The sequence below is a fragment of the Ahaetulla prasina genome, chromosome 2 (genome assembly GCF_028640845.1).
Source record: "Ahaetulla prasina isolate Xishuangbanna chromosome 2, ASM2864084v1, whole genome shotgun sequence".
NCBI lineage: Eukaryota > Metazoa > Chordata > Lepidosauria > Squamata > Colubridae > Ahaetulla > Ahaetulla prasina.
In genome coordinates this window covers 248,877,249-248,889,538 of record NC_080540.1, presented here as the reverse complement: position 1 = coordinate 248,889,538, position 12,290 = coordinate 248,877,249, and the positions used below count along the sequence as shown (strand labels likewise).

At 36.4% G+C, this 12,290-nt stretch overlaps 1 protein-coding gene across 1 annotated transcript in view; it reads left to right on the top strand.

Moving 5' to 3' along the window:
• HSD17B4 (hydroxysteroid 17-beta dehydrogenase 4) overlaps window positions 1-12,290 on the top strand; it is a 79,448-nt gene that overhangs the window by 42,918 nt on the left and 24,240 nt on the right. Inside the window, exons 13-17 of the mRNA XM_058168130.1 lie at window positions 992-1,222; window positions 2,046-2,097; window positions 3,168-3,239; window positions 5,188-5,291; window positions 7,116-7,181. Of these exons, the coding sequence (XP_058024113.1) occupies window positions 992-1,222; window positions 2,046-2,097; window positions 3,168-3,239; window positions 5,188-5,291; window positions 7,116-7,181 (525 nt within the window). The remainder of the gene's footprint in view (window positions 1-991; window positions 1,223-2,045; window positions 2,098-3,167; window positions 3,240-5,187; window positions 5,292-7,115; window positions 7,182-12,290) is intronic.

The following is a 12,290-nucleotide window of genomic DNA, read 5'->3' as shown; positions in this document are numbered from 1 at the left end:
AGGGTGCTTTTTGCTTTCGGGTTATAATTAACCCATAATTATATGCCACCATTAGCCTCTCACCGACCAGTGCGCTCTCACAGAGAGGGCCTCCTCCGGATACCGTCAGCTAAACAATGTCGGCTGGTGACCTCTAGGGGGAGGGCCATCTCTGTGGGGGCCCCTACCCTCTGGAACGAGCTCCCTCTGGGGCTTCGTCAACTCCCCGATCTCAAGTCCTTCCGCTGCGAGCTGAAGACACTGCTGTTTCGAAGAGCAGGACTAGCCTGAATGTAGTTTTAAATTGGGATTTTTAAAAAAGGGGTTTAAATGAGGTTTTAAATTTGTATTTATAAGTTAGAGCATCAATTGAATTTAACTATCTATTCTTTAGCTGTTTTTATCTATTATATGTTTTCTGTTGTTTTTTGTCTGTGAACCGCCCTGAGTCCTTCGGGAGATGGGCGGTATACAAATATAATAAATAATAATAATAATAAATAATAACACCTTTTCCTCCAGCCTTCCTGACATTTTAATGCTTACAATCAAAGAAATAATTTGTTATGTTTGGAATGATTTAAATCTTGATAGGATTTATTAGGATTATGCGCTAATTTCTAAAATGATTTTTATAACTCATCCATACCTTCATTTACATTAGAAGTATCTCACTCTTACACTGACTAGAATTACTGGCAGTGGGGGTTCAGCAACAATGTTGCACTATAATTATGTTAGTTGGTAAAATGTATTAGTCAATGTTTAGTGTGTTATTATTTATATAAATAAAATAGGTGCTATTAAAATACATAAAATCCTTGTCTGAGAAATGTAAACTAAGTATTTTCCTACAAGTATACATACATCGAAAAAACTAGAGATGATTATAATCACTTATGGCAAGTATTTATTTACAAACTTTAATCACTTTAAGCTCCTTGAACTAATGGCAAATATTATTAGCTGAACGTATAAATCAACAAGTAACATGTGCCTTTAATATCCACAGGCAAAACACACTGGCCAGAAGCTCTCCGAGTCTGCATATGAATACACTCATTTGCAGCCCATTTTGTATGCCCTTGGAGTGGGTATGTCCACCAAGGATCCAGACAATCTGAAATTCCTGTTTGAAGGGAGTGAAGAGTTTTGCTGCCTTCCTACTTTTGCAGTCATACCAGCTCAAGTTTCCATGATTGATAGTATCAATATTCCAGGACTCAATATTAATATAACAAGAGTAAGGATGCATTAGAACTACTAATTTGTTTTATATTACAACCTATTATAAAACTGTGTTCATTACCAGTACAAAATGAGGAAATGGAAAGAGTTTTAAATATATACATGTATATATGTTAAACTTTAAAATCTAAGTACCAAATCCATAGTTTGGTTTCCCATTTTTCCTCAGTGTCCAAGATAACATGGAAATTTGGGAGTTGGGTATACTCAATTCTATAGGATTGGTATCAATATCACAGCAGTCTAATAGCCACCACAATAATTTTATTGTGATGGAATAACAAAGTAATTGGATATGCTTTGCTAGACATTTCATGTAGGTGTTTTTTCAATGTTTCTTTAAAGCCAGACTGAAGTACTAATGAGCTTGAGGTATTTTACACTTTAATTCCTACTTTCAGAAGAAAGAAAAAAATAAACAAACTACGAGGGATACTGATAATATGATTTTTTTTTAAAAATACCCAAGTCACTGAAAGTTTAGTGGAAGGAAAAAAAGGAAGTGAATTAAATGAAAACTACTTTTTAAATTGGACCCTTGGAAGAGATAAGGATATTTTGCATCTAATGGCATATTCACTTCTAGACACTGAAGATTTACAAGGCCATAAAATAGTAATGCCTCATTACTTTCATTACTTTTCAACAGATAAAAAAAGTAATGCCTTTTATTGAGAAAATCCTCAATGTGAACTTTAGTCCTGTTTCCCCCCCCCCCACTTTGCCAAATTAAACTGGTAATGTATTTAAGAAAATAATTTGATAGATATTTCAGTGAAGTAGTTCTATATTCTGTGAAAAATATTTTTCCCCTTTAGACTTTACATGGTGAACAATATTTGGAGTTGTACAAACCGTTTCCTACATCAGGTGAGACTTTTACATATCTAATTAGCTCCATTAGGAAATATATTGTATTCCCATAAATGTACCACACTATTTCTTTTCTTCTCTTCTAGTTATTGTTTTTCTCTCTGTGTAGTTATATGAATAGTAGTTCCACTGGAATAGAACCATTTCTGGATACTATAAAGCTATATCTAAGATATATCTTTTCTTCTTGCCCTTAAGGGGAGATGTTCTATCATGCATCAAAGAGCAGAGCAAGTATTCAATATAATCTTTTTCAACTTAGTGTCTTCAAATTGGTTAAGGTTCAAATAATCTAGAAATAATGGAAGTGAAAACTTTCTGAAGACTAGGTTTTTGTAGGATGAGTTAGTGTTTTTGTGCAGAAGTATATTCCTTTTGCATGCAGGGAGCCAAACTGTTCCAATGATTGACACAACTCTCCAGTTGAAACCCTGCCTCCTTTTTATATGTATCATAATGAAAGTGAAAAAGTATTGGGGCTTCAATCATATGGTTGCACTTGCCCTCTTGACTGTACTTGGTTGTTGGTCTCAAATGTCCTTGGTTCAAATAAAGTTACTGTATTTTTCGGAGTATAAGACGCTCCAGAGTAAAAGATGCACATTAGTTTTTGGGGAGGAAAATAAGGAAAAAAAAATTCTGCCTCTGCCTACCAGCATCCATCAGTATTCCTTGCAGCAAACAGCAAACAGCCTGGTCAACTTCAGCACATTTTCGCAGCCTGATTCATCATGGGCAGCTGATTGGTGGTTGGATTGGCCTCCCAAAACACCGCCAATCAACTGTTCCAGGCTGTGGGATTCACTACAGTCCATTGCCGCCTCTGCGTGTCACGTTTTTGAGCTCCTCACGTCATGTTTTTTGGCTTCCATGCGTCACATTTTCAGCCTCTGTGCTATATTAATAATAATCATTGATACTCTGAAGAAAACAGAAAAATATATGGTTGGGTGTTTTTTTTTGAGTACTTGTCATTATTAATCATCCAATTTTATTTGTCATCCAATTTTGTTAAATTATTGTTAAATTATTGTTAAACTAATTATTAATTTTGTTTTATATTTTAGGAAAAGTGACTTCACGAGCTACTATTGCTGACATTCTTGATAAAGGCTCAGGAGCTCTTATACTCTTGGATGGTAATTTTCTTGGATTTTGTGATGGATAAATAGCTGGAGGGGTTGGATAGAAACTGCCCTGAAAATTCATTGATTATAACTTGGAAGCCCGGAAGCCATCTCATGGGAAAGTTGTATAAAATGAATTGGAAATGAATTGGAAAGTTTTATCAGAAGCTTCAGTTTTACTTGGCTTTTCCAAACTATAGCATTCCATTTCCACAATGTAATATGGCTGTTCCAATTTTACAATTCTAGGTAATAATCTGAAAAAGTAGTGATGTGTGTGTTCCTATAAAACTGGAAAACTTACAGTTATGAAGTCCAAATTTTTAAAAGGCATATTGAAGCCTAGCTCCTCTTACCCCATCAAAACATTCTTGTTTTCACTTATAACCCCATTCATACTGTTTTAAAATACCTTTACAATTCCTTTTGGCTGTTCCTACAATAGTTTGTTGCAATCTTAAAATAAGCAATGAAAACAAACTACAAATTTTAACAAGTGAGTAGAATAAAGTCTCAATCCAAGTGATATAGTCAGGCCAGAATAAAAAATAAAAAATTCAAAACCAAAAATATTATAGAGCTGGCATCAGATAAAATTGTATATTCACCAGTAGCTAGTTTCCTGATCTCAGAGGGAAAAGTGATAGAGCATATGGAAAAGCCTCATGTAACTTAAATTCTTCTAGATGTGCTAGGGATGTTCAGCTATCCCAAAATATTAGGTCTCTAGGGCTTTAACTGAACATGCAAATCCTTGATATCAGAGCTAGATATAAAGGTAGTCCTTGACTTACAACAGTTCATTTAGTGACTGTTCAAAGTTACAACAGCACTGAAAAAAGTGACTTATGACCAGTTTTCACACAACTATGGCAGCATCCCTGCGGTTACATGATCAAAATTCAGATGCATGGTATCTATCTCATATTTATGATGGTTGCAGTGTCCCAGCGTCGTGTGATCATCTTTGGCGACCTTTTGACAAGCAAAGTGATAGGGGAAACCAGATTCACTTATTGTTGCTCACTTAACAGCTGTAGTGATTCACTTAACAAATGTGGCAAGAAAAGTGATAAAATGGGGCAAAGCTCACTTGAATAATGTCTTGTTTAGCAACAGAAATGTTGGGCTCAGTTGTGATTCTAAGCTGAGGTTGTCATCTGAAATGAATGGGGTGAAATTTATCATTTCCAGCTCGATGGAGTCAATAAGTAAGATCCTAGGAGTTTCAGAAAAACAAAGTGACTTTGGTTAAAAATCCTATTAAATTTAAACTAAACCTACAATAATTCTGATTTGTCCTAGTGCAGTCCTTGTACTGGACATTGCCAGAACAGTTGTGTCCTCCTTATCTTCCCTCTGAGACAGAGAAATAACTCTAGTTCATTCTTCTTCCCTTCCCTGAACTCATGTATATAATACAGTACAACTCAATACTATAATGAACCAGCATCTGCTATTCACATTGCTTATGCCAGGGGTGGGGAATGATGGCCCTTTTATGACTTATGAACTTCAACTCCCAGAATTCCTGAGCCATAAGCCAGATTTATGCCTACCAGTGTTATAAAATAAAAGCCAGTCTTCCCCTTCTAGTGTTTTATAACTAGCTCACCCAGTACTCAGTTCATTCATAACTCTAGTCATGATAATATATTCCATATGCCAATGATAGAGTCTAAGAACGCAAAAGCATCTCTAAGAATCATCAATCATTTTAGTGTCATGGTTATATCAGTTTCAAAACAATATAGAAAAATAATACAAGCTCAAATCATGTGAATATTTCAGTTTCCAGATGGAACCTTCAGTAAAGTTAATGATCTCCCAATGATTTTAGGTTTCTACCTTTGAAAAGTGTATTACACCCAAGCCACTCTTTTCATTTTTTTAAAGAAAAAAACAAGGTTAAAATTAAAGTTTAAAAAGGCATCTTTTTTGGCTTTCTCATCGTCTCTAGTACATACATACCATGGAAAGGATCTTTTATGCTATAATCAGTTCTCTGTCTTTGCTATTGGGGCTGGAGGATTTGGTGGAAACCGATCATCTGAGAAAGCCAAGGTAATATGAGTTTTGTGTTAGGCTACTGAATTTCAAATGTACTGCCAATTATCTATCTCATATTTATGATGGTTGCAGTGTCCCAGCGTCATGTGATCATCTTTGGCGACCTTTTGACAAGCAAAGTGATAGGGGAAACCAGATTCACTTATTGTTGCTCACTTAACAGCTGTAGTGATTCACTTAACAAATGTGGCAAGAAAAGTGATAAAATGGGGCAAAGCTCACTTGAATAATGTCTTGTTTAGCAACAGAAATGTTGGGCTCAGTTGTGATTCTAAGCTGAGGTTGTCATCTGAAATGAATGGGGTGAAATTTATCATTTCCAGCTCGATGGAGTCAATAAGTAAGATCCTAGGAGTTTCAGAAAAACAAAGTGACTTTGGTTAAAAATCCTATTAAATTTAAACTAAACCTACAATAATTCTGATTTGCAGTCCTTGTACTGGACATTGCCAGAACAGTTGTGTCCTCCTTATCTTCCCTCTGAGACAGAGAAATAACTCTAGTTCATTCTTCTTCCCTTCCCTGAACTCATGTATATAATACAGTACAACTCAATACTATAATGAACCAGCATCTGCTATTCACATTGCTTATGCCAGGGGTGGGGAATGATGGCCCTTTTATGACTTATGAACTTCAACTCCCAGAATTCCTGAGCCATAAGCCAGATTTATGCCTACCAGTGTTATAAAATAAAAGCCAGTCTTCCCCTTCTAGTGTTTTATAACTAGCTCACCCAGTACTCAGTTCATTCATAACTCTAGTCATGATAATATATTCCATATGCCAATGATAGAGTCTAAGAACGCAAAAGCATCTCTAAGAATCATCAATCATTTTAGTGTCATGGTTATATCAGTTTCAAAACAATATAGAAAAATAATACAAGCTCAAAGCATGTGAATATTTCAGTTTCCAGATGGAACCTTCAGTAAAGTTAATGATCTCCCAATGATTTTAGGTTTCTACCTTTGAAAAGTGTATTACACCCAAGCCACTCTTTTCATTTTTTTAAAGAAAAAAACAAGGTTAAAATTAAAGTTTAAAAAGGCATCTTTTTTGGCTTTCTCATCGTCTCTAGTACATACATACCATGGAAAGGATCTTTTATGCTATAATCAGTTCTCTGTCTTTGCTATTGGGGCTGGAGGATTTGGTGGAAACCGATCATCTGAGAAAGCCAAGGTAATATGAGTTTTGTGTTAGGCTACTGAATTTCAAATGTACTGCCAATTATTTAACAGTCATAAAAGTAATTACTCCCTGAATTCAGTTCACTCACTTGGAAGTTGATTTTTTTTTCAACGCTAAGTTCTGTTCAGCTCGTAATATGCTCCCTACCATCAGCCTCTCAAAACGTATCTATTTCATTGGTTGTGCTAAGTCAGCCTGATGGTAGGGCACTGCAAGTAAACTCCCTTGGCAACATTTGTTATTTAGGAAGGGTGGTCAGGTTGCTGATCTTTGAATTAATTTTACTTTGATGTATTATTACCTTGTATAGTAATAAAGTAATATTATTACCAAAGTAAAGTAAATTACTTTATTTTGATGTATTATTACCTCAGTTTAAGATTTTGCAGTGTACCTAATGACCAATTGCTTGCCCTCTGGAATCTATAGTCTAAGTACTACCTCTTGTCATTTTCTGTTTCTCTACCTAACAAACTGTCCACTCTAGTTAAAACTTCAGAGTTCAGCAATTTGTATAAAATTATCAAACATCCAACATTTCATAAAGAAAAAGAATCTATCTATCTATCTTTCTTTCTTTCTTTCTTTTTCTTCTATATTCATTTATTCATTCCTCTCTTTTAGGTCACAGTGGAGGCCCCCAAGAGGCCCCCAGATGTTGTAATCACTGATGCCACTACAGTAGATCAGGTAAATACTTTACTTCTTAGTGAAAAGTTTCATCTGTACAATTTCTTATGATGAGTCTCAGTTCACATTTTTCGAAATACTAAGTTACTACTAAAATTAGAGGAGTTGATTAATGATTTTTAGAATTTTGCAATACAGAGTTTATGAGCAGTACCAGTTAGTAGCTAATTGCTTGAATCCATTTGGGTCTTGGAGTACTTCGGTCTTGTATTCTACTGTAAACATCCCCCTTCCCCAATGCTACCTTTTTAAAACATGCCTTAAACACCCATTAATAGAACTTTGTTCTTTAAATAAAATTATTCACATCTAAGAGAGTCCTATTTAGGGTATGTCCACATATAAAGTACAGTAGTCCTCAGCTTATGACTATGATTGAGCCCAACATTTCTGTTGTTAAATGAGACATTAGTTAAGTGAGTTTTGTCCCATTTTACAACAACAACAACAACAACTACTACAGAGTTGGAAGGGACCTTGCAGGCCTTCTAGTCCAACCCCCTGCCCAGGCAGGAACTTTTCTTGCCACAGTTGTTAAGTGAATCACTGCAGTTGATAAATTGGTAATATGGTTGTTAAGGGACTCTGGCTTCCCCATTGGCTTTGCTTGTCAGAAGGTCACAAAAGCAATGGTCATAAATATGAACCACTTGCCAAGCAGCTGAACCTTGATGACATGTTCATGGGGATGCTGCAAAACTTTATAACTGAAAAATTGTCATAAGTCACATTTTTCTGTGCTATTGTAATTTTAAACAGTCACTAAATTGACTGTTGTGAGTCGAGAACTACCTGTATATCCAGACATTTTTGTTGATGCACTGCAGTGTGTTACTTAAGGACTTGCTCATTTTAAAGGACAATATGGTTGTATTATTTATTTATTTTTTTAGATTAGCATACCACCTTTTCCCAGAAGCTGGATGTCGGATACAGATGTAACAATCTCCTTTGTTTAATAAGTGCCTCAGAAACAACCCTCTCAGGTAGGCTAGGCCCAAAGTCACAGAGTGATCTTCCAGGAAGGCGAGCAAATTTGAACCCAGGGCTTCCCCCAGGAATGAGAAAAGATACCAGTTCATTTCAACAACTCTCTGAATTAGGAAAATCTAGGATTTCATCTGCACCATATTTTATGCCTGGCATTGAACTAAAAAAACAGAGTCTTTAACTATTCACAGTGCACTTTTCTAATATATGGCTGAATAACTATTGGCAGGAATTAGTCTTTCTCTCTTTGCCTCAGTCATACACAGAGAGACAGAAGGAGTCAGAGGGTGAAGGAAATGTTCTTAGGCAGATGTTTGTGTCATTGTCAACCTTTCTTGCATTCACTCCATACTGAAAATCCCCATCATCTGTCATGACTGGCATTGGAAAGCATGAAGACAGGAGTGATGGAAGTAGCAGAGGTTGCTGTCACATCAGAAGCCTGAGGTCCTTTTCTTTATCTCTTTCTCTCTATCTCTGTCTCTCTCAGCGAATGTTCTTCCCTTTCCATCTGCTTTTGCACAGAATGACTGTCTTTGCCCCTAATCTGCTAAAGTCAGGCTTTTGGCCTGTGAATCAAAGCTGACCAAGGAGAATAAGAGCAGCAGTGCAACACTAAGCTCATTTCCTTGACTGTGAGGGGGGGCTGTGAGGGGGGCTACTGAAGAGGGAGGAGGCAAAAAAACACTAATAGCTTGTCATTAGAATATATAGTAATCTGTTATATCAGGCTTGTATTCTGGATGAATTAAATAATGTGTTCTAAAACGTAACTTAATTTTACATTTTACATGTATTTAAAATTTTAAATTTTACATAACATAAATTTAAAAAGAGATTTTTTTTTCAGCCATGAAGAACAAATGCTGCCTTTTTTTTCCTACCCTTCCCATTGCTTCTTTATAACGTGAGCTTCTTTCAAGTGTTTTTCTTCTGTTTAATCTTTGCATCAAGCAAAAGTGTTGACAGAAGATTAAACTAAATCTGAAAGCATTTCATTGTTAACAATTTGTGGACCGATGAACGTACCCATTTCGGTCCCACAAGGGGATGCTCTGACTACAGAATTTAAAAGCTGCTTCTCAGTGCTGCCTATTATCAGAATGATGTTTTAAATCAATGAAAAGATAAATATTTTGTCAAGGGATTTGTTTCCCTATTGGGAGTCATCTCTTGATCTGTCTGTGATGGCTTTTGGAAAAGGGTTAATAAGAAATCAATTTTCAGAAACTCCTATAACTGGAAGTCAGTGAGGAGAAAATAAATGGTGGCAAAGAATAATGGCAAGCATCGCAGGCAGCCATTTGGGACAACAGTTGTGTCATTGGTAACACATGTAATGTTATGTATTCCTCCAAGGTTAACCTAATGGGGTTTTAATTCCATTCTTTTCCTCAGAATACAAAATACATCCGGTATTAATGCCGGATATAAGAATGATATATTCTCTGTTTTCATATGTTGTTTTTTAATTCCTTTCTGTTTGAGTCTTTCACTACTTATTGTGCAAATATTGTAAATTGACCTAATAAGTGTTGATTGATAAAACTACTCATGTTTAAGAATTAATTATATTTCAGCTGTTGTAGTTATACAAATATATTAGAATACACACAACCTTCCTAAAGCTTGTTGAAGCTAGTACCTAAAAAAGCATTTTTATTACCAGTAGGATTATAGGGTTTTCTCAATATGCACTAAAAAACACTAGAAAAGAATATGTGTAGCTCAGAATTGAGCTGTGGGATCCTTGGTGTTTTCTGCGTTTTGTTACTTTCCTCTAGACGTTTCATTAGCCAACTAGGTAACATCTTCAGTGCTAGGAGAAGAAAGCACCAAGGACTTTGCTATAAAGCACATCCAAGATTCCATGAAATACTAAATTTTCAACAGCTTTGCCTTTAAATTTGTTGTGTAATACTTTCAACTGTTCAGCTTCCATCTTTTGTCATCTGCTATGTAAGAATAGGATTTTTTAAAGTCTTCGTTAGAAGTTTTGTTTATTTATTAAATGTATGAACTGTTCAACTCCAATATGACTCTGGGCAGGATACAATAAATAACATTTACATAAAACAATTCCACAGTACAAAAACAATGTCCAGAGAAAACAAATACTTATCTCCTAAATTGGTTTCAGCCGGCTGCCCCCACTCACCTCTTCCTTGAGCAGGAACTATAAATCTGAGAAGATTCCTCAAATTGTGCACCAGCCCTAAAGAGGGCAGTTCAACCTCCCCTCAGGACTAAAGGTGGAGCACCTCCCCCATCAGGATGGTCCAAATATCCTGTCATATTGGATGCTGTTCTTAAGATTGAATACAGATTGGCATAATAATACAGCATTGATGTCAACACTACAAGGCAGACAAGATCAAGAAGTAAACTTTACACAAAGCTAAAAATTATTTTTATTTAGACTGGCTATAGTAAAATCATCTTGCCAGTTGATTGAGCTTCTCCTTCTTCCTTTTTTTATAACAGTGTAAATAAGGAAGGTGACTGAGAAGTTTGGGTACACTTTCTACATGTGACAGATACAATCTAAATTTTCCTTCTCTTGCCCTTGGGAATGGTTTTTCCATTTCTTCTTCAGTGCTGTCTTCTTTAGTCTACAATAGAGCAATTCAAACCCAGCATTGCAATAGTTTTTAAATGATTCATAGTAGAGAAGATTATGAAAGAAATTAAAAGGATCTATCAATAGTTGCACCTCTCTATATTGAATGGGATGGTCATACAGAACTACATCTTTGTGTCAATGTGAAAGCGACCTTTTGTTCTGAATAGGCTTCCTTAGAAACTAAACAGCACAAACTTAGTCTCGGCAAACCTCTTTAATTCATATGGCTGTAAATTACTTCCATTTACAGTCTGCAAGGCTTGATAAACAGTCTTTCAGAGGAAAGTTATCAATACCTACCTATCACACATGGAACACTGCCAGAAAGCTAATTTCCGGATGCAGGACAAGGCCAAACTTGGCACAGGGTCACAAACGGAAGTTTCAAATCTCGAATTGGCCAGATGAACTAATTGCTTCCTGCAAAAGCTCACATCCTATTCGCGTCTCTTTTATGTTTTATGGAAGGGGGCCAATCATCTCCAAGTCTTACTCCCAAGTCGACCCTGTTTCCTTAACTGTTCCTGTCTCCTGGCAGCTCTGCACATGCAGAGTCATTTTTCTGACTTGCTGATGTCAGACTCCAGAAGCAGCGAAGAACTACCAGATGGCCTTGGCCCACTCTCTGCTTCTGACTCGGAGCCCTCATCTGAGCCTTCCCCAGACTCCAGGACTGGCCCGTGTTCCCTCCCAACCTTCTAACTGTCCAAAATTGCTGCCAGCTCTGTTGGCCACTGGTGGGCCACAACACCTTTACTGTGACAAAGGTACATATAGAGAATTTTTCTGTTTGAGGAACACATGGACACCTTTTCACTGCCACTGAACCCATGCTTAGAGAAGAACCATGAGATACTTGTATAGGAGGTTCCACTAGTACGTAGCATTTTTCATCCAGTTAAATGTTCCTACCTCTAGGCTTTATTTATTGGTAACCTGTACAATTCATACTGCTCCTAAACTGGGGTCAGTTTGGCCTCTGTTATTACGTCTCTTATTGTAATTGCATTGAATTGTGCTGGATATTAAACCACAACATAAAGTATATTATTAAAGATTGGGAGAGGTGAGACACTTCAGCAGCTCTACATATGATGGCCTCTTCATTTTCAATTCTTATAGTAAGCATAAACAAGCAGTGGAATAGCATAGCAACAAACAGCAAAGCCAAGAATCCAGACAGCAGCCTAGTCACATAAAAGAAAGGGAGATTTCAAAGGACTTAACAGACCAAACGGATCTTTTGCCAACTCAATAGCAGCAGCACCTGCATCCCAGGGCTATATATTTTACAGCAGAAATTTATGAACAGAAATATGTGCCGGTTAAATATTTTAAAAAGATAGCCTCTGCGATTCACGAAAGCAAAAGCACTCTCAGAACATGGATGTATGTGCTTTGAACATTAGTTTCATTACCTCATCTTTAGTTTAATTTTCTTCCTCCCTATTCTTCCATATCTCAAGGTTTTGCTGAACTTCAAGGAATGGGAGGGA